Source organism: Pieris rapae, chromosome 18 (assembly GCF_905147795.1).
Source record: "Pieris rapae chromosome 18, ilPieRapa1.1, whole genome shotgun sequence".
NCBI lineage: Eukaryota > Metazoa > Arthropoda > Insecta > Lepidoptera > Pieridae > Pieris > Pieris rapae.
The window spans coordinates 6273869-6300488 of NC_059526.1; the positions used below are offsets into that span (position 1 = coordinate 6273869).

A 26620-nucleotide genomic window follows, 5' to 3' on the forward strand; every position below is an offset into this window, starting at 1 on the left:
GGCTTCAGCGTGCTATTCAAATCCTTGAGGTCGTTGGTTCGATTCCCAGCTGTGCACCAATGGAATTCCTTTTAATGTGCGCACTTAACATTGGCTAAACCGGTAAAGGAAAACATTGTGAAGAAAAAGAATGTTCTAGTGAAACTAATTTATTTTTGTCGTGTATAGCGGCTGAAGAACTTTAATTTAAACTATGTAATGTTGTTACTTGTTATAATAATAAAACATTTCTTATTCATGACAGAAATATGGTTGGCAAAAAAAAAGGTTCAAACACTTGTCGGCTCCACTAGACTACAACTATTTTCTACATAGTGTATGATTAAAACAATGCGTGAGTGTATGAGTATGTGAATAGGTGTGTGTGCGAATTATTACAGTATGTGACATATAACACTTTTATTTGTTACAATTTCGTTATCAAAATTATAAATTGTTGTTCATCTTATTTATAAAGGACAAGAAACGGCGTATACGAAGTAAACAAAATGTTAAAATAACAGAGGGTATTACAAAACTTTCGCCTACCTTCCGTAAGCCCGTAAAATTTAAACCTGGATCACATTATCATAAGTTTAATCGGGTTTTATCAAGTAATCCCGGTTAATCCGGCTAGACCCGGTTAAGACATTTTGGCATAGAAATGTACTGTTTACGCAGTTGAATTAATTTTTGTTAGTTCAAACTTGACCTTTTGGGAATTGGGTCGGTATTACGAAGTCGCTCTTGTTTGATATTCATTTACCGAGTTTTTGTAAGATATGCGTAAGATATTTTTATATTCTAAACACGTCTACATTACTGGGTATTTACGGGTTTAGCGATAAGTAGAATTTACTCTTTAACCATTTTAGTCAAGTCTCGTAAATAAAATTATTAACAAGGAAAAGTAATAAAAGTGACTTATTAATTGTTTGTTGGCCTGAAAAAAGAGCTTTTATTTAACGATTGTACCCAGACACTATGTGTAAGTGTAAAGTATATAAATTAGACATTTTTTAACTGTTGTTTATTGTTCCAATTTTAAAATTTGTTCTATTTTCAAAAGCTATAAATCTATTTAGTCAAAATATGTAGGAGTTAAAACAGTGGCTTTTACGAAATTGCTTTTCAGTATAATCGAGGGGAGAAGCTCATTTACCTGAATGCACTTACGATGCTCAATGCAATCGCAGCACATTGGCCTCTTGAATGTAAGATTTGCATTTTTCTAGATCACTTAGGAAAGAGCGCTTTGCCTTTATTTTTCTGGCCGCATGCAAATGAACTGATCCAACGATTGATTTCAATCAATCGAACTAAGCTACTTTCAGTTTTTTGAAGTTATACTTCTTTAGGCGCGTTATGAAAAATTGATGATGACACAAAATTAACAGAATGATGTTCTAGGTGGCATGAAAATCGATAACCATGTTCAAGTTGTATATTTTAAAAATTTTATATTAAGAACACGTGTTTCGTAACAGTACAATTAAACAGTGTGAATTAATAAATATTCTTTTGGTGTTTTTGAATAAATATCTTGTATGTACGGTTCCCGGGTCATCAGGTGGTAGAAATAATAGAAGATTTGTGGATTACCTTACCACCACTTCCGTATAACAATAGACTATGATAATATAAATTATAATTTCATTATAATTCTATTATATCGCTCATAGTCGTACATATTTACTAATAATTTATTTATTTAAATAAAATCTTTTTGATTGATTTTAATATTTATCGTACTGGATTGTAGTTATTTGTTTTCCATACGCCAAAGAAGTATAACTTCTGACTCGTGTAAGTACACACACTCTTTTCTTATCAAGCTGTTAGGTAGGAAAATGATATAGTATAGATTTTAAATAAATTCTCGATGCAGTTACCCGTGGACTATATCGTGAAACTAAATCGCTAAGGGCAGACGAATTTCCATACGTACACAGATCGCAGCAGAGTTATTGGCAGTCCCACGAGACTTCAATATATTCCAGTATTTTTATTTGTTCAGAGAAAAGCTTTCGACCGCCCCATCGCTGGCCTGCGGACGACTGAGGATTGAGAAATTGAAGAACGTTCTATTTTTGAATTCGGTTGACTTTTTACAACTAGCCAGTATTATTTGAATTTTATTCGAAGTATTTTCTAAAACATTTTGTTTCATCTGATCGTACTGTATTACGAATAATATTGTTAATATTCTTCGTTTAACAACACTGGAAATATCTTGAAAAACAATCTTCAAAGATTTTTAAAAGACTTGCAAACACTTCTCATTCTGTACGAAAGAGGCGGTGTTGAAAAAGTTAATTAGTAAAACTTGGATTTTTGCTTGTTGTCTTTCTGTACGCTTTCAAAAGCATTTCGACTTAAATACTCAGGGTTGTGTTTTGCAAAATGAGAATTTGATATTCTTAATTAAGGCTCGCATATTGTAGGTGACAAAACAATTACATAATCCGAATTCGTATACATTGCTCGATAAATTTGTAATATCCGTTTTGCAGCAGGTTTGAGAATTGCCCATTATCCAACATACATTAAAGATAACTTAAAAAGCCATTGCGTTGGGGAAAAAGCGAGTTTTTAATTAAAAAAAATGGCGCGAATTCAAACATGATGTTGGCCAATGAGGGACCTTATGTACCTATGCTAATGAGAGACAGCCCTGAATGGGATTGTCGTGTTAGTGCTGTCATTACGCGGGCTTACAGCGTAGAGAATTGTTATGTTTCCATAGACAATGTAGCTTTTCAAATTAGGCGCCTTTTTTCGCGAGTTTACTTGTTAACCCAGTTAAGGCAGGTAATTCTGTTTTTGTTAATTACGCATATGGACCGCGTAATTTAAATGTATTGTTAAGTTTTAGTATTATTAAAGTGTGGTTTGATATTCTTATATTATTTCACTAAGAAACATTTACATTTAGATAAAATTATATCGTAAATATGTACAGTACATTTAAAACCATTGAGTTTAAGAAGCGAATAAGTTAAAGGCCGACCACGCACTCACGAGCCCTCTGACATCGAGAGATATAATTATATTATGTAATCTGAATGTAGGTAAATAAATTCATAAGAATATACATATAAAACGCAAAAACGAAACTTAAAGCGAAAGACTCAATAAGAGTTTGCATTCGAAAAGCCTATTTACCACGCAAATACCCGACTTAATACATGCCTGTTTAACACAACCTTAAAATTTAATTCAAACATTTATTTATCTAATTTTAGCAAGATTATACATAGTACTAATTCTACGGTATTTGTTAAGTCTAAAAGGTATGACAATTTTGTCAAACGTAAAAAACAATTTTCAAGTATACAACATTATGTAAAAATTCAATAATTTTTGCTAAGCAGAAAATACAGCCAAATAGTGTGGCTTTTTTTGTCCACAAGAGACACATAAATCTACGGACAACGTAAATATAACTTTTTATATTTAATTTATATATATAAACCCGTGAATGATGTGTTAAGAATGTTAAAATGTCATACTGACTGAAAATATAGATTACTATAAATTGTAAATAATGAATAAAATACTTAAACTTATAAGAATAAATAAAGCAACTGAATCCAGCATTTATGCCGGACCAAAACGAAACCATCGAGAATGTTAGATTTATTTAATTTTATTCTCTCTGAACGCAAGCCTTGTAAACTAAGCGAACACGGCTAGGCTACCTAGGTGTAGGTAGTCTGTATCTAGCCAATAAATAAACCTGGCGCTTGAGAATGCATGTATTAGACTTGGCTAACATGTGAGGTAATCTTTTTATCTTCGTCGATTTAAAGTTCGTAGGAATAAACATGTACTTTGAAAATTCAAATTCAGAATTGCAAGTTCCGAGTTTGAATTTTCTCTATACGGTATAAGGTCAATGACTTATGGTTTGACAGTGGTTTCACTTGATTTTATACTAGTAGTGGTCTACGGTCCACATTCATTCGGTTGCAGACGCGCGCTTTTTAGTACATAGTAATATATTCTAGTAAGTATATCATTTTGCTGTATTGTCAATAGTTTCCGCAGTGTGTGCGATATAGGGATTTTATTGATATTTCAAAAAGTTTTCATACAGATTCCTAAGTTTTTTTGTAAATATTCTATAGCCTTTGTTCTTCGGGTATAATGTAGAGTTCTACTGGTGAAGATTTTTTTTCAAATCTGTCATGTCGTTTTGAAGCATATTCAATGCAAAAAATATATAAAATCTTTTTATTATACTATTCCAGAAAAGTTTGATTATAAAACAAATAACATATGTATAGAATAATTAAATCTGATTATCAGACATAAAATATATTTTGAAACCACTGATCAGAGAGTATCAATAACCAAACTTTGTTTTCCAGGCCGTAGATACTTAATAAAGCAATTCGTATTAATATAAATTCCACGGTATCTAAGCCGATCCAATTTTCTTTGTTTGTGAGCTTCGAACATGAGTGGTTCTTGCAATGTCTTTTATTGATTAAAGCTTTTATTAAATCAGTTATTTATTGTTGTTGATAAAAAGACTTACGAATAGAATATTGGCTATTGTACTAAATATTAAATTTCAGATTGTTTAGTACTGAATTTAGAACCTACGCAAATCGTTATTGGAATAAATTAATTCATAATTTCAAGAACCCGTTCATCAAACCTTTGTCTAGGCAAGATGGCGTCGCTGTAACCACGTAACGAACATATGTTTTTTACGAGTCATACTGCGTTTTTTTTAATAATTATTTATTATATTTAGATCAAAAACAGTCTTTGATGAAATTAATCTCTAAGGTAGTATGAGAACTAGACAGATATACTCTTTAGAAAAACGCACGACATTGTCTATTGGAATAATGTGGTACCGTATTGTGTCATCTGACTGAGTTAAAAATAGCATCATACTTTACCTCATGATTAATATCCCCCTCTTAATGCTTACAAACATAAGCTATATTTTTTATTGCAATAAATTCTTCATACGCATAAACTGAAGTATTTTCAAGCCAATTCGACGTAGGGTCCTTCAAAAAAATAGTGTACTAAATCTTAAAAGCCCGGTAACGCACTTGCGAGCCTTCTGGAAATATGGGCGACGCTATCACTTAACATCAGGCGAGCCTGTTGCCCGTTAAAACTAGGAGCTCCTACAACTTTATACAAAATCCAGCAGAAATAGATTGTTTCTCTATATCTATTGAATATTTCTTTGCTCTTACTAAAAACGAACCGGCCTGTCTCATTATGAAATGTGTGGCACAGAATCTTCATTAACTTTAATTCTTCTGTAATCTAATGAACAGTTAATCTAAAATAAATACTGAAACTTTTTAGAAATGTACAATTATATTACAATTATTATTATTAATGTTTCCGTGATTGTATAGTATTGTACTGAAACTAAATATAAAGAAAAAAAAGACACTAATTATAGTCAGGACTATATACAAAACACTTTTTTAATGAAACTGTAACTGAAAATTAAATATACTGTGTTTTTGTTGGTTAATACATATCTGCATGCATATACCACAGTCCCGAAAAACACGCTTAACCAATCTAAAGCGTCAAAAAGCGCATCGCATAGACAAGAGCATTTTGTCAAACATTTCCATTATACCGCAAGTAATTCCCTCGGGACGTCTACAAATGACCGGGCACGTTAGCTCCAGCAATTGTTCTAAACCCAGGTGTCTGCCCACATTTCTCTACGTCAGACAATCCAGTTTTTACTAAACAACATGCTTTATGCTATCTCTGAATATGTGATGAAATATACGCTTGTGTATTTCGCTAGCGCCCGCTGCGAAGTCGCGTGTCTAGGTATAATAAATTTCTCTGGGATTAACACGAATATCTCTGAAGGTAAATGTTTGTGAGAATAAAATGGCGATAAATAAGGTACGAAAATGACAAATGATTGCGATATCTGTTTGTGTAAATAATTAACGCGTTAATTTTCTTGTTTTATTAAATTACTATTAATTTTATTTATTTACAGCTGATATACAGTAATACAATGATTAACAACACGAAGATATTTTTAAGAGGAATTGGGCGCTCAGATCTGGGGTCAGTCTCACATATTATTGAAGCCTCATTCAGTCAATAAGGCCAGAGCTCAATAAAATTTTCTTTCTTAAACTACACAAAAGGCCATGCAATTTCGTTGTTTAGGACGCGTACTCAGCCTTGACCCTAATACCAACATTTTTTCCCCCGGGAATCACACCCATGATCTCCAAGATAATCTCTGGCGCACTTTTCAGTATTTGCTTTCTGCGGTACTCCAAAACGTTTAGTTTTATTGTTAAAGAGTATACGTTTATAATAGTGGTAATACGACCAATACGGCTATTACAATCCAATCCAATCAGGCAAAACCGATGATTCGCGCTATCATTAAAACGCTGCCTAAACCCCGTAATAATAGCCTAACAAATTGTGGTTATAGGCGTTCCTAAGCCGCTCTCATTTTATGCTCCAATAACGTAGTGACATAAGTAGGGACGGTTCGCCGTGTGTTTTATCCTAAAATTTTAGTGGAACAAACGTTAGTGTGACTCGGGCATAAATTCTAGTTTTTATCTTCGTAATATCTCGCTGCGAACTTTATGCTGTGACTACCGAGGGAAAATATTGAATCGGGTGAAATTCTATTCATTTTCAAGATAGTTCAGTTGGATTATTTGAAAAAATATGTAATACGAATGTGGGAATATATTTAGGTATATTTTTAGCAAACAATGTAAGTACTTGCGTAGTAGTAACCTAATGAAAACATAGAAACCAAATTAAAGCTGAAGAAAATTCAATTCCCTGGACAAAGAACTCAGGGCATTTGTCAAACAAACATGAATGTGAAAAGTTTGATTTGACTTACCTATAAAGTCAAATCAATTGTTTTTAGTCCTATAAGTATGGAAATTTAGCTTATATGATAGAACACAAGTTCTTAAGAGGCTTAAAGTTTTACGAAGTTGGCCTAGTGGGTTCCTATTTTAATAAGAGTAATACACAATATTTCTTATAGACTTGCGTGGGTTTCGCCCGCCTTACTTACCTTACTTACATGCCTTAAGGTAGTTACAAATCCGGTGTCTTACTAGAACTTACTAGAACTGAACTCCGTGATATACTGTACTGATAATCACAGAGATTCGGAATATAAAGGCTATATTATTATTATATAAATTAATGTTAGAAAATTAAATGTAGATATTAAATATCAATTGCACAGGCTATAAATTTAATAGCGTGAAATAAGTGATACCTGTCTATCATATGTTCCATAATAAAAATATTTTTTATACGAAAGCCTAGCAATTAGGAAGGCGGGACGATTATGTGAAATTTGAATCTATCCTAACATATTTCACAGTTTAGGTGGAGTTTCAGTACAAACAACTCCACTCAAAGGAAAAATACAAAGAAAATCTCAAACTTTCGGTCATTTTATTCGTAAGATGAGGTATTTGCGTACCGAGTTACCAAAAAGGGTCTCGAACTATAAAATTTTCGCGTTGCATTTTATTTGAACAGCCATTTTACAGAACTACGATAAATTCACTTTGAGAGTTCTATGTACTGACTTCTTCACTTATGTACATTCTCAGTTATATATACATGATAGATTATATTGTCTTTTACATGTTAGAGTTTGAATGGAATATTTGACAATCAATTTTAACGTATTAAAAGATTTTAACAGAACAGTAGTTTCGCTGGAGACCGGCAACGCACTCGCGAGCGCTTTGGCATTGAGTATGTCCATGGGCTATCACTTAACATCAGGTGAGCCTCCTGAGCGTTTTCCCCCTGTTCTCAATTTTGCAACGAAAAAATATTATTCTTGTTACATATCCATTGGACTCCCTTTACTCCATATAACTAATACCCCTCTGACGCAACATCGTAATTAAAGGAGATGGACAACATATACCAGTAGCTTCTCATCTGATACCTAACATCGGACCGGTCAAATCTCAAGTAGTATTAAGTATAATATAGATAATTGTCGGGCACCTAATATTGGGCCGACATAATTGTCATATTTAGTTAAGTTATCAATTATTGTAGAAAATTAATTAAAGTATTTAAATTGTTTTTTTTTTTGGGATTCACCGCTGGCCCTCACTTAATTCTCTCTATCATTATTGTGTTTGTGTGTGTGCAATACAACGTATACACTGTATAATAAATAGTGCTTTGAAGCAGTGTTTCTGAGCATAAAACATGAGGTGCTTAACTGCAGTCGACGTCTGAAATCTTTTTACCAATACAAAGCTGAACAAATCGTTATCGAAATATTCTAGAAATGGCAGTATTAGGCAGACGCATTCAGATCGGTGCTTTGTATGCGAATGAACAAAACATCTAATATAGAAATATCTTTAATACATGCATTAGTGCCATTTGATTTCGTGTGTTAGCGATCCTTATGGCTTCTTTAATTTTTGATGCCGCACTGTTGAACATTTACATTGAAGAAATTATTGTCTAAAAATTGTTTTAAATTATTTCACCCATGATGAATGAAATGCATTGATAACCTTTCATTGTCTACTAATTAAATTCTGTTTTTTTTTCTTTTTGTTTAACACTAAAATTGTTTGGAATGTTTACCTTTTTGTTATATAAAAAAAAATATTTGTAATGATTTGTAATTGGCCCACAATGTTATTTCTGTATTGTGCTGTGAATCTTCTGAATAAATAAATAAATAAAAGCCTTCAACAAAGACGTGCGTCTGCACTAATTGCACTTCTTTGTCCTGCATACTATCCAGTACGGTTGTAATTCGTATGCGATCTGACCGTATTGGATATTCTTTGACGATTATCTGATTATGTTTGTGTTTGGTGATATAGTGTAATAGGCCAGTAGATGTTGTAGTTTTAATTGCTGTCAACATTTTATGAAATATGTCGTCGTTTTGTTTCTTAATTTGTCACGATGTTTTCCTTTACCGTCATTATTTCTCCCAAGCTTAAGCAATATTCTATATAATATAACACTCATTTAATATATATAGGTATTATAATTATATATCTTTTTTTAAGTGTGCCGTGCAGTAATGGACACTTGTCAATTAGTCTTAATTTTATTAGATGGTATATAAAACTGTTTAATTGATTAGTATTTTCAAGTTATGATAAATTAGGACTGCTTATTAGCTTCCGTTGTCTGTTAGTTATTATAAATTATGTAACTAAATTATTCATAAAAGACTAAAACAGTTACACAAACCGTATCAGGACGTAGCAATGCAAAAAGTTGTTAAATGTATATTTTGTAATGAGAAACATACAAAAACACAGGTAATATGCATTTGTCAATAAATCACATATCACCCACATAATTCAAACCTTATAGGAGAAATTCATATTCTACTTAATAAAAAACCTACCTCCGTATTAACGCGAAGAGGTCTATGACTCTACGCCATTTACGTCCATAAAATTTTAACCCAGCCTCTGTTTGCGAACACGATTGAGCACTGTGGTGCAGGATGTAAGAGGTAGCGAACTTTTTTTAAAATTAATGTTAAATTTTACTTTTAATTTATTTTATTTTTTTATCTATTAATGTACTTACTTATGTTTTCTGTTTCATATATATTTTTATCTATATTATCTGTTTTGGCTTTGTATACATTGTCTAAGTGTTTTGTTTAATATCATGGTAGCTCTATGATTACTACTACGTGGAACCAGCTGCCCACCAAATAATTTTCGAACCATTTACCAACTTAGACTAGCAAAAAGCGTACCTATTCTTGAAAGGCCGGCAACGCACTTGCGAGCCTTCTGGCAATTTGAGCGTCCATGGCCGTGTCACATAACATCAGATGTGCCTCCTATTATTAAATTAAATAAAATTATTTAAAATGGATAACTGTGGTATAACATCTGTGGTCGTAGTTTAATCTCTTAACGATCTTCACTTATTCCACACTGAATCTGGAATGTAGAAGCCTGCTAAATTTAGCCGGGACAACTAGCGTTCCCTTTTAAAGATTATCGCCACTTTATGCCCAGATACATATTGCTATCATACTTTTTGTTCATCTTGGATATCTATTACAGTTAGCGGAATATTTTATTTGAATTCCAATCGGATAACCGCAATATTTAGACTGAAAACTGGAGGTATAATGGTTTCAATCTTACGCATAATATTTGTTATAAACTCCATATATAATATATATATAAATTAACTTATCTGCTCCAAGCAATGGAAAATCGCTCGATGGAAAAGTACCAGAGGATTTTTGTACGGTTTCCGCCAATTCAGAAAGTTTTATGTAAATTTACTGAAATATAACGAACAATGTTAAAGAAGTCGTTAAAAATCTTCTCAAGGACGAAACCTAACCAGGAATTGATTTTGAATATTTTAATAAATATCTTATAACATATAATCAAGGCTTATTTACAAAAGTACATACAACACTAATTGTGTTTAGAATAAACTTACATATAATATACTAGCAGACTCGGCCAAGCGTTGCTGTGGCTAAGGTTTTTGTTATATTACATAAGTAGTAGTAAATTAATCAAGGGAAACCGTAGGAGAACTTATGTGAAACGTTGGTACCACGACACGGACCTAAACTAAACTACCTTTAACTCAGCGCCATCTGTTAGAATTGTATCAAATAATAAACAAATGTTAATGTTATCGTAATTTTAGTAAGGATGCCTATTTTTTTTGAAAATGAAATATAGCCTATGTCACTCAGGAATGATGTAGCTTTCCAACAGTGAAAGAATTTTTCAAATCTGCCAAGTAGTTTCGGAGCCTATTCAATTCATACAAACAAACAAACAAACAATAAATCAAACCTTTCCTCTTTATAATATTAGTATAGATATAAGTGTGTGTGTAAAATTAAAGAAGTTTCATTCTATTTCAGCTTTTATATTATATTAACAACAGTTTATTTTTACGTTAATTAACTACCTTTCGACACTCAGTCACTTTCCGTTTCATTGGGAGGTTTTTTGTCACCATTTTATATTGATATGATATGATTATGATATTGGCACTAAGCACTAATTACCAACGTGGTTTCGCAAGTACTTCAAGAGCTTTCATGAGCTATTAAATAATTTTATATAAATTATCCATAAAGAAAATGTACTGAGAGAAAATATACACAACGAATTCAAGACATTTGTATTTGGAAAATACGATATAATTGGTTAGTTTCCGCAGACAAGATTAATGAGTACATCTGAGTGCTGCACCTGGGTATGATAGCAACTTTTATTTTCTTATTTCTGTACTTGACTGTTTGATATATTTGCTCTGTGGAAAACATTGAAAACTTAATGCTACATTTTTCAAAGTTTTCTCAGCTTACGAGGGTTTCATTTTTTCACGTTTGGGATATATGTCGATACCGGACAGTCAGCAATTGATATTCGCATGTGACAGACACATGACACATTGATATATGTCATTTGATTTAATAGCAAGTGTTATATGGTAGGACTTAGCGAGTTAAAATTCTTAGCCTATTATGTCACGTGTTCCTCAAATACACTTTGCATACATAGAACTCATAGACACATTGGGTTTGGATTCACCTTAAAAATCGCTTGCTAAATTTATCTAACCAAAAAAAGTTAAATACTTTGGCTATGAAGCAACCGAGTACTTAGTGAGTTATTAATAATAAAATGAAAAATAAATTAGTGGCGCTACAACCTCCTAGGCCTCAGATTTATGAATCTGGTTCATGATCTTTTTTTTTTAAATTAATAATAAAGTAGTCAAGGCAAAATACAAAATACCATCCGCGTCACCTCGACGTCCGTCGTTCCACAAACGAGCATTTCTAAAGGCAATTTCTGCCGCCCATCGCCAGTAAGTGGAACCAGCTGCCCACTGAAGTAATTCCCAACCAATTCGACTAAGTGTCCTTCAAGAAAAAAGCTTACTTATTCTTGAGAGGCCGGCTTTTTTTTTTTTTTGAATGGAATCTCGCTGTTGGCCTTAAGGGCCTTTACAGCTCAGCACGGGCTGTTTGGCGAGCTTAGCTCAGCCGGAAAGGGGGGGTTTCCCGCGACTCGCGCAAGGGGGTCTCCTGTGAGACTCGAACCTGAGAGGCCGGCACTTCCGAGCCTTTTGGCAAAGAGAGTGTCCATGTGCGGCGGTAGAACTTAAGCCTTCTGCCCGTTTGCCTCCTATTACATACATTTTTTTTTTATAGAACAAGGGTCAAACGGGCAGGAGGTTTACCCGATGTTAAGTGATACCGTTGCCCAAGGACACTCTCAATGCTAGAGGGCTTGCGACTGCGTTGCCGGCCTTTTACATAGACAACAAATATATTTGACAGTTATAAAATAATAAAGACGATAATCTATGGTATCCTATTTCACCAGACGACAGTCCCCTTATCATAAGTTTTCGTAGAAAGCCGTCTAAGCAAATATAGCATAGACAGGATCACGCGCGTTCAATATTTTCGTACTAACGACAAGATATCCCGTTTGTTAGGGGGTCTAAAAATTGTTTCTGTCCCCGGGGACCGTTTGGACCTGGGATCCTGCAGGTGGCATGATATATGAGTACATTGCACCAGTTTTATTACGCGTGAACTTTATTTCGTTGCGGGCTATGGGTTTGTTTGTCGTATTTATCGCACTATAAATAACACATAAAACCTTTTGAGATAAGTTGTCAACGGTATATAGTTGCAATATTTGTATTAAAACGCTTTCACGTTTGTAAAGTTTTGTCAACTCAGTGAATAATGTTTTACATTGTGATTTTTTATTCTGTTTTAAACAAGTCTGAATAAACAAATATACAGTATTTACAATTTTCTTAAACTACATAGTAATAATATAAAAGTTATATTTCAATAACTGTAGCGGGAAATTTCTGTTTTGTTTGTTAAAATGTATTTCTTTAATTAATCAAAAATTGGAAATTATCTCACAATATCCGACGACGCGTCGACATTCATTACAATACTATTATAATAATATAGCCATTTAAATTTCATACTGTTAAAAATTACATGTGAAATGGGTGTTAGCAATTCCTAGTACCGTTTCTTTGTGTTCTGCCTGAACTTTCCATTTGGATCTATTCTACCTCCATCCATTCCTCCCCGGAAACCTTGCCTATATCGTCAGGCCATTTGGATGACCAGTTTCCACCAGCGGTTAGCTTCGGCATCCTTATTTTATCTGTATAGCTGGCCCATGTCCATTTCAGCTTCAATACAATATAATTAATAATATACTCATATAAAAAAGTAATAGTAATAATTAACTTTTGAATGATATATTAAATGAATGATGAAGTTTATTTAATATACATTTGAATTAAACTTATGTTAATAGATTTGTTATGAAAAACCCATGGCGGTTGAGATGTCAAAAATCAATAGGTTATGTGTTCACATTATTATAAGTAAAGTTTTTCGATTATGAGTAAATGTCTCATTACAAATAAAAACTTTCAAGTTAAAATATCGACATATATATATTTTATATAGTTTCCCGAAAACGTTTCGTAGCTTAAACACACAGTCATTTATCCAACGGGCCATTGGGACGCAGGTGTTAAACCCCTCTTTACTCCTGTTTTAGATATTGACTAGACTTGGACAGTGGAAATTATTAATGAGTCTGTTGTAAGCTGTATTGTGTTCCGTTGGAAAATGTTGTGTCTAACAATTTATAAATGTTTTAAGCAAGGAATATGTGTTCAAGGATTTGTGAAATAGTTTAATAACCTTAAACTCATATAGTTTATTCAATTCAAAATCATTTATTCATGTTGGTAACAACGTCAAATTTTTTTAAATGTATTGATGTCTCAACTCGATTTGTTCTACCTATATATATTATATATAGCCGTGCATTGTTGGACTAATGGTTTTAGCGTGCGACTCTCATCCGTTGGTTCGATCTCCGGCTGTGCAATGTATGTGCGCATTTAACATTTGCTCGAACTAAAAGGTGACCTTCGTGAGGAAACTGGCATGCCATAGACTCAAAAAGCTTGCTGATCACTTAACTATTAGCCTAAATAATAAATCATTTATTCCAATTAGACCACCTAAAATGGCACTTTTGAACGTTAAATAAATATAAAGATGAGTTAGAGTTAGAGTTAGTTAGAATATAAAGACTAGTTGCCCCTTCCAAAAGGCTTCATGTGGAGAATGGGATAGAAACTCCACACTTACTGTTAAAAAAAATTACAATATTTGTATACATTAGTTTAATTATATGTAAAGAGAAGGTACTCTTCGAATAAAACTACCACTGATATTTAAAGTATATTTTGACGTTCATAAGTGTACATTATGTTACGTATATGAATAAATTATTTTTGATTTGATTTGATAAATGATATGAAAAATGTACAGAAATCTGAAGCCCAGACCCAAATGTGCCGTATTTTACAAAACATTATGTTTGTTAGCTATTAACCCGAAAACTAACCAACCGTTAGAGTTAAAGTGTAGATTCCGGATGTATTGTAATTATTATGAATTAGCTGTATTAGGTTATAGTTTTATGTACTTTGACTAAAATAATGTCGATTTCACTTTTGAGGGTCATATAAAAACCACGAATCCAAACGGGGGAATCTACAGAGAGGTCCGGTACTAATTGGCATTACTCATGTTCACTTTATTAAAGATTCGATTTTATTTACATATTAACACAAGAAGTAATATAAAAAAATATATTGCAGTACAAAGCGTTAATTTGGCCTAACTGGGTAAACTCGATATTAACAAGATAAGGATATATAAGCCTAAGATGAGGATATACCCACCAGATGCAATATTAATTATAATTTGAAATAACCCGTAAAAACCGAATTAGTCACCACATCATTAGCTCGTAACACCAGATCCAACTTGCTTCAAAATCAGCTCATAAATAATGGCTTCTTAGACACTTTATCGATCAAATATAACGAGCTCCAAACCTTGTTAACTCGAGTCTAGACCCGATCGTTACAGCGAGTACTGGAACAGGTGTCTTTAAATATTCTTACAATTTAACACATCTAATTCTGCGATTTTAAAGTCTATCTAGTAGTTTTATACCTACAGTATAATCTGTATTTATTTTATGAATAGCCATACAATATCCATATATCTGTCCTATTCTTCTATATATGTTTTATATATATATATATAAATATATATATAAAACGTTTCTGACATATAGGAGTCATGCTATGCTTAGTGTTGACAATTTTAATCATTCCGCTCTGCATCCCGAAAAGTATCAGGACTCCGAAACGAGAAACTTCTAGCACCGCTAGAAGCACCTCTCCTGTGCCATCTTCTGTTGATCAAAAATAATAAAAATAGTTAGTCAACATATTTAATAAAATAATATGTCAGCCATGCTAAGCCGGGCCTGAATGCTAGTAAAGTTAATACCATGTAACACTAACTATATCTTAGAAATATTGTATTTAGTTATATAACATGTATTTCAATACACAATAAACGCACTATTAACACACAAAAGTACCAAAATTAGGTATATTTACAATAGTCCATTTACCCAAAAAGGTCGAACCCATTCTAGTTACAATCGTAATTTCTTGTTAATGTGACAACCCTAATCAAAACTGATGAATGAGATCTTCTATCTCTCTCGGATGTTTTTATTTCATTAGGTTTTTGTGAAAGGGCGATAATTCTCGATAACTGTCAATTTGCTAAGTGCTGTTTACTCTGTTCACACTTCAAACGGGATACATGTGTTCCGTGATACGTATTTAATTTAATACTACAGATACCCGCGACTTTGCTTGAATTAAATTTATGTATTTATTAAAACTTATATATTACAAATAAAAGAAGATACCATAATTAGGGATGTAACGCGCGGCTTTATAATTAACGTGCGATCTCTTCCAACAACCTAGAGTAAATAAAAGTAAGGAAAAAAAGACTATGCAAGGAGTGCGTTAACAAAAATCGTCTCAAATATATGATTCTTTCCTCCAATTTTGTATTTGTTCTCAGTGTAAGACTCTTGATCCGTGAGATTTTAGTCCACAGTAATAAAAGAGTTAATTTGGTGCCCGGTAGATAGTACCAGTGACCCCAGAGCTGGTACTAGTGTTAACGGTACACTGCTATAGGGACAAACTTTTTGAATCCATTTTAATTTTCTATTGATCAATGTTTCTATTATTATTACTACTACTATATAGATTAGTAAATAATAACAACAATTCCAAGTCGACAAAGACAAATTAAAAGCATTTTTTAATCAAAATAACTTTTGTTTCAGATGCAACAAAACAATGCGGCGATTTGACAAAACAAATGAATAAAACAGACACCAATCCAATCATGATTGGGGAATCACCTAACAAATTCACCAACAGTAACCTTCTGGACCCTTCTAGAAGTCAGAGAAGTCTGCTAAAGAACCTACTAGAAGACAGAGGATATGTAGATCATAGGAAACGTGTGTGTGATAGTAATAAATTAGACAATACTAGTGAATATAGTGTGATTAGAAGAATTGTTTGCCGGTGCTGGAGGTTTAAGACGTTGTTATTGTTATTGTTAGTGACGATATTCGTTGATACGAGGCTGCGTGTGGAGGCGAGAAGTGCAGGTAAGGTTTTATATTTTATATTTATTTTTAAGAAGTATGACACGCAATATCACTAATGATGCTTAAGAAAGGCATATAATTATAAATTATACTATTACATTTTATAATTGTTAACAATGATTCTGATCGAAAAGTATACAAAATATATTTTATTTATTTATTCACACATCGGATCATTGATACAAAAACAAAATATGAGTAGTATTATGTATACATAACATTAAAACGTTCAGGTAACCCTAGTGTGAGAAAAAACTATAAACATAAATATATCATGATGGGTAAACTGGGTAATAGGCTATTATTAATATTTTATTAAAATTTATTAATTACTTAAATTAATTTGTAATATTTAGTTTTCTTCTATGACCTTAGATTTTACAGTGAAGGAGAACATAAGGATATGTTGCCTAAACAAAAAGTCGACGGATTGTGGCAGACACCTTACATATTAGATTGCAAATGATCATGAAACAGATACAGAAATCTGAGCCCATAACTAATTGTTTATCTTAAATTAGGGCGTATTATCGTACCCTCCCATTTGCGTATAGGTATATATTACGCGACTACTACAAACGATTTTTATAATCATCGTGAAACTTTCAAGTCGTTATACTTCAATGACAGAAATTCGCGACTCGTGTTAATAGCAAAATATGCCAGACAAGGCACTAACGTAGACAATGGACTTTAAGTACAACGTTCACAGAAACTAGAGCATAATTTTCGACTGAATGTGATGCTTATTAAGTCATAAAAACACTTAAATAATGTGATATAATTGTTTAAATTTTATAAATTATTCGCTCATTCGTATGACTAATTTCGGCTACTGACTAATTAACATATACATTCTAAATGGTTAAGTAAATAAAAAGCTGCTAATCTGTTTTTAGAAATCTTGAGTCATCCTTTTTATCATCGTATCAACGACCAATATTTGAGTCAAGACTTTTTTAAGCATTTTCAATTTTTTTTTCAAGGGACCGCTTTTCAAGGAGATGGTACTATAGGAGATCACATCTATTCATAGATCGTTAAAAACCCTTATAAACAATTCGCAAGCCGATTGAAAAATACTAAAGTACTCCAATCAAATCATAATCCATTACGACTTCACTCCGCCCCGCTGAACTTCCAAACTCCGGAGGTAAATATTTCAACTAAACCTCCCTTCGTAATGTATTCTCCCTCATCTTTGCCTATTTTGCATGAGGAGGGAATTTAAATTGTGTAATCTAACTTTCAATTCATTCATACATTCAGCGCCATCTCTCGTTGATAAATTGAAACTTGACTTGCATTTAGTTGGGATTTAGTATTTAGCTAAAGTTGTATCTTAGCTTGGTTTCTTGCTCTAGTTTCTTCAAATGTTGCATTGAATTTATTTAGGAGACATTTATAGTGGTGCTTTATATATTATTTATTTATACATATGCATATAAAATATATATACATATGTATAAATAAATTTAATAAAGCTAGAATTAAAAATAAATGTTACCACTACACAGGAAATTTCATCACTATCGATAGTTGGACCATAGAAGGTTTTAAGTGTACTTTTAAAAAAACGTGTGTGGTACTCTACTAAACTCAAAACTCGCAAAGGTAGTACACCTTTGCGAAACAAGATAAAAGCCTTTTTAAAAAATTTCTTTCGCCCCTTATTCTGTTTGTAGAAGAAACGACACTAACAATAGAAAAAAGGTATTTAATACATTGAAAGTTTTATTATAAGTAACGTAAGTAAAAACGACATTGACAGTACAAAACTATAATGTCGAGTATGCTAACTTCAGGGTGTTGGTTTTTTTGTGACGTGTGCGCTCGTATCGTAAAAATTTACTCTCATCATTTTTTCCTACGCGCCAAAAGATGTATAACTTCAAAAATACAAATCTGCTAAGCGTCCGCTTGTCTAGTTCCCATTTTTAAATATCGAAGTACAGTACCGTAAGATGTCAAAGAAATTTTAAATTATTAGTTATGACTTATGCGACACATTTTTTTTTATTTAATGGCAATAGTTATAACTTAATGCCAGTTTCAAGTAAAAGACAATGTTTAACTCAACGTTTATCATAACGGGGTGTTCTGTTTTTAAAAAAGTTCGCGAAAATTTTCATAAATTTTCTCATTTCACGTCGTGCTTGCAACGGTCCATTAACATAATTAACACGTCATAAGGATTAAAAAAGATCATTATCCTACCTTTGTACCGTTAAAAAGTTCGTCATTTTCAAAGCCTTTTCCAAAGGCAGTCCAAAAAAAAACAAAACTTTGTAATTATCACGTTTCACTAAATGTTACTCATGTCATTTTCAGTAAATCCCGAAGTATTTATCTGTCCGATTCTATTTCATAAATATATACATATATAATAATCTGTATATCAGATGTGTTTTAAACTGCTTGGAAAATAAATATATTTATTTTACAGAATCCGTCATATGTCCTGTGATGCGTATTATCAAAAATAATAATAATCTTTATTTATTTTCTCACAAGAACTTCACAAAACTTCAATGTCATGTACATTACAACTATTTATTAATGTATGTAAATAATTGTCATTCTTCTTTTGAGGGATATTTATTGTTATGATTGTATTGACTGAAGATCAATCCCAATCAAACAATTCACATTCGTTTCATGTCACGGTGGTTATAGGTCTGGTACAACAGATAATAATTACAAAATGATCTTATAAGTTAAGTTTACCACGATGTTTTCCTACACGGTTCGAGCGAATTTTACATGAACATAGAAAAAAGTCCATTAGAGCACTGTCGGGGATCGAACCTACGACCTCAGGCATGAGATTCGCATGCTGAAGCCACTAGGCCAACACTGCTCATAAGCAAATTTTAATACTAAAAAGTCCCAAAAAACTCTAACCCAGACGTGCAAATATGAGTTCCCCCTCCGCCATTTTTAACTAAATTGCAATCAGCGATAATGAAAGGACAGTTGACGCCTTCATTAGGGTCCAGAGAATTTAGATATACATATAGCAAATTATACTTTGCATGTGGTATGTTATATATTATGACTCTTACAAAGAAGCTTTTGAGAAAAGTATTTCTCGACCGCTTTGTGGTCAAACGTTTTTCGTAACCATAATGCGGGATGGAAAAACTCTTTGTTTTTTGTATATTTGCGAAATTTACAAAAATATTTGAATGTATAGTAGGGGCTACTCGTCTAATGTTAAGTGATACCGCCGATTCAAACTGCGTCAGAGAGATCGGGCCAGCCTTTTGACAGCCTTTGAGGAAATTTAATATTGCTTTTGGTATATTGAGTATATTGTAAAACTGTATAGAGATATTACAGAACTTGATTTCCTTAAAACAATACACACGTCGGCTCCACAGCATAATGCTGAGCTTCCGCCTTCCATGAGCAAGCCTTCTGCGCGTTTGGCCCCTGTTCTATTAAAACACATAATTACCTAAGGTCCCTTTTATTTGTCTCGTTAAGTATATTAATATAAATATTTGGTTTACAAAACCTAGCATACCATTAGGGTTTATGCACATGTTATCTATACAAATATTATATATAAAGAAGAAAGATTTGTATGTAAGTATGTTTGTAATGAATTTTTTTTACAAGAAAACTAAGAATAAAATTTCAATAATTTAGCAAAAAAATACTTATAAAACTATTGATGATAGAGAAAAAAATGTTCCATAATATTAAAGAACACCACGGTACGAAGACGGGACGGGCCGCTAGTCTTATATATAAGCAAAATCCATCATCCCTTTGTCAATTTCGTAAATATAATAACGTCTTTAATGTATACGTTTAAGGTCCATTTTTGTGTGGCTATTACAGATTTCAATTACAGCCGCCCGAGGACTAGACTGTCATCTTAAAATTATAGCCACCTTATTTTCAAGGTATGAAAGGTTGTAAAAATAGACGGCTTAAATTTAAAAAGCATAACGCACATCTGACATATAAGGGGGCTACTGGATGGCAACGAATACTTTAAAGAACATGTTAAACTATTAAAAGTTGGTGTTGACTACTTAAAGTGACTTAAATATAATCTTCTTACAAATTAAAAATCCCATAGAGATAACATAGAACCTAAAATTTATTATTTGACTCTAGGCTTGACATGAAACCGTTTTTTGAATGTCTCTATCCATCACCGCATTAACATAACTTGACAGAAAGATACCAAATACTTTAATGACCATAGACAATTACACTGAGTTTTTTCAATGTGGAATAGAAAAGCCTTAATGTTAATTGCCCACAATTTGACAATTCAAATTCAAAATCATTTATTCACATAGGTAACACAATATACACTTATTCACGTCAAATACAGAAATTTGTATGAAATGCTTTAAAGTTTGCATTTACCAGTTCTCAAATCAAGGGCGTACAATGGAGGAGAACTGGCAATAAACTCTCCGGCACTCTTTTTAATCGACAAGTTTTATACAACGTTTGTAAGTAGCTGCAACCATTACACCATGTTCCACGTGACATTTTTAGTAATTAATAATTATAAAATAAATTAAAAACAAAAATTTGTCCTCTAACAGCAGGAGGCATGGTATAGATGCTAATAAAAGGAGTTTTGATAACTAAGCGTACAACTCTTTCATGTTAACAAAAAACCAATATCCATGACCCATAAACATTCCTATTGTTTGGAATATTTGAAACAACTGACATAAATATTCAGGTCAACGGAAGTGAAGGTAGAATCACTGTTTCCTTTGATATGTTTTTATTGCGAATTAAATATCGCGACATCAAATAAAATCTGTCATGTACGATATCTATTATATTGAGGGTAGTTACCTTTAATAAGTTTATTGGTTGGTTCAAGAGAATGAAACAAAGAAAAAAACACAAATACATTTAAAAATAGGCCCCACTTATTGAACATTATTATAAGTAAAATAAACTTAACCCTGATTCATGAAACCAACATTAATAAATAAATAATTCACGTAAAGTGTTAATTTTACATATACTACAATCCAAAAAAATATTTTTGGATTGAAAACACTCTGAATGGTCTCTTGAAATTCCTGATTGAATATTTTTCAGAAAATTATGTATATTATATTATGTATATCAAATTACATATGGGACAGTAAGAACGGCTGCCCTTGTGGTTTCAGTGTGCCATTCTCATGTCTGTGGTCGTAGGTTTCATCCCTGGCTGTGTACCAATGGACTTTCTTTTTATTAAGCACCCGCTTGTACGGTGAAGGAAAACATCGTTAGGAAACCGACTTTCTTTTGACCCTAAAAGTCGACGGCGTGTTTTAGGCACAGAAGGCTAATCACTGAAGTATTTCCGAACTAATTCGACTTAGGGTCCTTCAAGAAAAGAGCGTACCAATTCTTAAAAGGCCGGCAACGCACTCGTGAGCCCTCTGGCATTGTGAGTGTCAATGGGCGGCACCTACTTGCCTATTAGATTAAAAAATGATCATGAAACTGAAACAGAAATCCAGACCTAGACCTAGAACTAAAAAGGTTGTAGGGCCTTATTATATACATATTTTTAAATGACTGATGTGTATAAAAGGCATTTGACAGAAATGCAAAGGCGCAATGCGTATCCAAAAGAGGTCAACAGTAATGCTTTTAGAATGTCTAAAAGTAATCTTCTGGCAGTCGGCCGAATTCGCTTTAGAAATTAGGTTGCGAATGATGGCTATTACAATTTTTTATCTGTGCAAATTGAATTGAGTTTTTCCATTCTACAGATTACGTAAACGTATAAATAATACATACGTTTGAAAATGGAATTCATTCAGAAAGATTTTTATCTCAACTGAAAATAGTGTAGTCTGTTTTTTCATTCTACACTACTAATATAAAATATTTCTTCGTATCTTTTAAATGTTTATGTATTTGGCATTTAAAATTATAAATATAATAAATTTCAATCCCGTTCAACTGCAGTCGATTCATGTAGATTTTTCTATTATAATAAATGAATTTCCCGTATCACGGGTATATTTGACATAGTTATTTATAATCTGTGGCATATAATGTCAGTAGACAGTAACGTCTTTGCTTCTTATATAAAAATATGACGATTTTTAACTAGTGTTTAACACTAGTATTACTATAAGACAAACAAAGAATTATTCAGGAAACTTTCCAAATACTTTACTAGCCGTAATAAAGAGTTACCGTTAACTCGAAAGTTTAAAGTTTTAAAGTGGTCAATATAAATTCGCATTCGGTCGCCAGTCCCGCAAGAGGGCGTGTTTATTGCTACGGTCACTTTATTACTTACGCTATTGAACTGTTAATTTTAACTTATAATTCCTACTTAGCTTCTATTAAAAACAAGCAAAGACGTAAGGTGTCTTGCAAATAATTTCAAATGAAACTTCTTTAGGCGCTGGGTAAATGTTTTACGGATGAAACGTCACGGAGATGTGCATCGTTTTTGTCGAAGAAAAGGGACAGAGCGATTAAGACCATTTGTGAGAGAGTGAGAAAGGCAGATTGAGAAATACTATACGCTATTGGTTGATGTATTCGTTTAGTAGTTAAAATTAACGTATTACATATTAGAAGATGGCAATTCTGTCGCATAAGGTCTTGTGCAGTAAGTAACGCATATTTTTTATTTATTTATATTATTACTGGCAAGTATACAGTGTGAATATATATAAATACATGGAGTTATCAGATACTTGTACGTGATCATCTATTGGCGCTTTTAACTGAGTAATTATTATTTCGCAAAAAAATTCACTTCTGACATATTATGTACCTAAGTACTTTATAAGCACGCACTTCCTTTTGTATCTTCAATGTTTGAACTTAAGTACTTATCCCTTTGCTTAGCTTTTAAATAGTTGTTCCCCGCGCTTACCATGTTACTTTGGTACGGTGTATATAAATCAGTGTTAAAATTACCGTTTTACAAAAACTAAATATAATTAGTACATAGCTCATATGCCTAAATAACTAAACTAAGTTTTTGATAAGTTATTTTCATTTTAAAATCCCGTTCACATTTACATTCATATTAAAATAACTTAATGCATTTGAATTTAAAATTCAAATCGACATAATGACAATTCGCTTTAGTTTTTCTGTCTCTCCGTGTGTCAATTACGGCTGTCTCACAGGACGTTAAAACTTTTAATGTATCGGAGTTGTACTGAATGTAAATCGATTGGAAATGGTACGAACTTTGACTTTATACGCTCTATAATATTAACGTTTAAATTCGGTAGAAGTGTATTTTTATATCACACGGACCTTCACGACAGTAGTGTAGTTTAGTATACAAAATTGTATGGACGGTATCGATATATATGACCTGTCAAAATAAAGTAATTCGCGCCTACGAACACCTGGCGAAATAATCTAAGAGATAAGGAAGTCACTATAACCTTATACAGGCATCAGTCTCACACAAACAATCATTTCCTTCTATTATAAGTAATTGTTGTTTTATTGCAAGAGCAGTATTGGCCTAGTGGCTTCAGCGACCGACTCTCATACCTGAGGTCGTAGGTTCGATCCCCGACTTTCTTTCTATATGCATTTTTAACAATTGTTTGGACGGTGAAGGACAACATCATGACGAAACCGACATGTCCCATTTTTATTTTTTATTTTATTTATTTATTTTTATTTTGTGCACTATGTGTATAAGTTTTTGTGAGAAAATATTGGGTACAAGAAAAGTAAAATACCAGATTTCATTAGACCTTGGTCGTATTAATAGATAATGAAAGCTTATATACACAAGACAAACGATGAGTTATGTAAATAATTTGATAAATACGTGTTAAATGAGGTTTTATTTAAGTATAGTACACGCATAAGCACAGTATTCAGCATTGACGTTCTATTGTTTGGTTGGTTAAAACAATATTTTACTAACATAATAATTAGGTATTATCCAGCAAATCAAACCGCAAGGTGTTATAATTATCTATAAATTGTTTTACACAGACTACTTCAAGAAAAAAATAAATGGTATTTAATTTAAGCTTAGTTAATTTCTTCTCTTATAACGCCTAATGGTTTCATTGTCGCTTTATTTTTTGCTGAATCAGCGCCGTTTGGAAGTTCCCACGGCCGTGTTTTGACCTGTAATTCGTGAACTTAATTCAGCCGTACAGAGTACTTCTATACAGACATACATACATAGTTTAAATTTGATGTTATCTACAGGAAAATTGGATAACTTTAGACTAGGCACCAATATTTTTTCAACCGAAGCGAAAAACAATTATTAATTTATTCGCATCTCTATTATAGGAATATTAAGACATATATAAGATTTGAAGTTGATTCCCACAATATTTTAAATAAAAAAACGTTAGTCATAGGCTGTCCCAAGTCGTTGCCCCCTGTAGAGCACCCTTCGTTTAATGACTACACTCGAGCACTATTGCCGTACGGTCATTTTTTAGGCCAAGAAGCTACTCAAATTCCTTAAAAACGCTGCTGCATAATATATCAATAATGGGAGCAATAATTTATTCTACCAAAACAATTCCAAAATTGAAATTCGCGCCATTTTTAGAAATTTTTTAATTATTCAAATTAATGTTATAGACTCAACTATGTAGTGTAGCATTACCATAAAAACTTAGTTTCCACAGACAACACATAACTAGTTCTATGCTCTATTACATAGTTCAAATTAAGAATTCCATTAATTTGCTACCGCCGAGTTACGCCAATCAAAGTTGCCGCGCTTTTACGATAGATGACCATTAGTTTTTTATGGTTTAATAAATCCTTTTACACCACATTCGAATTTTATATGTAATTATCGAATTAATGTCGTGTTCTAGTATTAATTTCCTTGAAATGGTAGGTTTATTTTATTTTAATGGTCGTGGGAGATGATTTTGGCTAATTTGATATTTTAATTGTCAATTAGCCATTTATGGCAATACTGCTTTTAACAGATATTAAATTGCAGTATATATCTATACATAAAAGCTTTATTTAATAAATCCTACTACTAAATATGCCCTATCATATTATATTCATATTTTTATGCGCAAATTTAAATAAATTCAAGTGTTTATAATTTGTGTTAATTAAAAAAAAATTGAAACAAATGACTAATGTTAATGAATTGAATCGTTCGCTCGACATCAGCTCTTGTCCAATCGCAGACACGCGACACGATCCCACTTTCCATTAGACCAATCACAATCACGCAAGACGCGCCGTTTCGTTTTTCACAGTCCCACAATACTCGGTAACGCTTTACGAAAACCCATAAATCTCTGTTGTAAACTAATCTATGCAATGCGTAGAGGCAAGAACGAGTTGGTACGAAAAATAAACGGCCTTTCATATAATGCGATTTCATTGTTGAAACCTAAACTTATGGTCATTAGACTGCCATTAGCGAAAATAGAATTACGGAAAAATATTTTTACTAAACTGCTTTTGTAAGAGGTGATTCTGAAAAATAGGTGCAGGTGTGTTGCCTGATAGAATATATTTCTTCAACAATTCAATATAAGCAGCAGATCTGTATATTAAAATATAACATTTACATAATTGTTACATTTATAAAGACTATAAGACTTACATGTTTTTGATAGTTTATATAATTATTATTAATTACTTGATGTCATGTGGAACATGGTGCAATGGTTGCTCCTTACAAACGTTGTGTAACACAAATAAAACTTGACGATTAAAAAGAGTCGCGGAGAGTTTATTACCAGTTCTTCTGTTCCGTTCTACGTCCTTGATTTGAGAACTGGAAATAAATGTAAAGTTAGACGCATTCAATGTATATTTCATTTTTGACGTTTATAAGTGTGCATTGTGTTACTTATATGAATAAATGAGTTTGAAATTTGAATTTGAAAGTAGGCTTGATTCCTCCGAGTACGAGCCGTATTAACTCAAAATTTCACCTGCATCACCTCGATGGCTAAGAGTCTTCCAAGGTCCTATTAAGGTGCTACATTTTCTTTTGCGAACTATGGAATCGAATTTAAAGC

The 26620-nt window shown here is 32.5% G+C and overlaps 1 protein-coding gene across 5 annotated transcripts in view; it reads left to right on the forward strand.

The window, feature by feature from the left end:
* Window positions 1–26620, forward strand: part of LOC110995546 (latrophilin Cirl-like) — a 256533-nt gene that overhangs the window by 129325 nt on the left and 100588 nt on the right. For all 5 annotated transcript variants that reach the window (XM_045632236.1, XM_022262753.2, XM_045632238.1 and 2 more), the window contains exon 2: window positions 16284–16616. In XM_045632236.1, the coding sequence (XP_045488192.1) occupies window positions 16319–16616 (298 nt within the window). In that variant the 5' untranslated portion in view covers window positions 16284–16318. The remainder of the gene's footprint in view (window positions 1–16283; window positions 16617–26620) is intronic.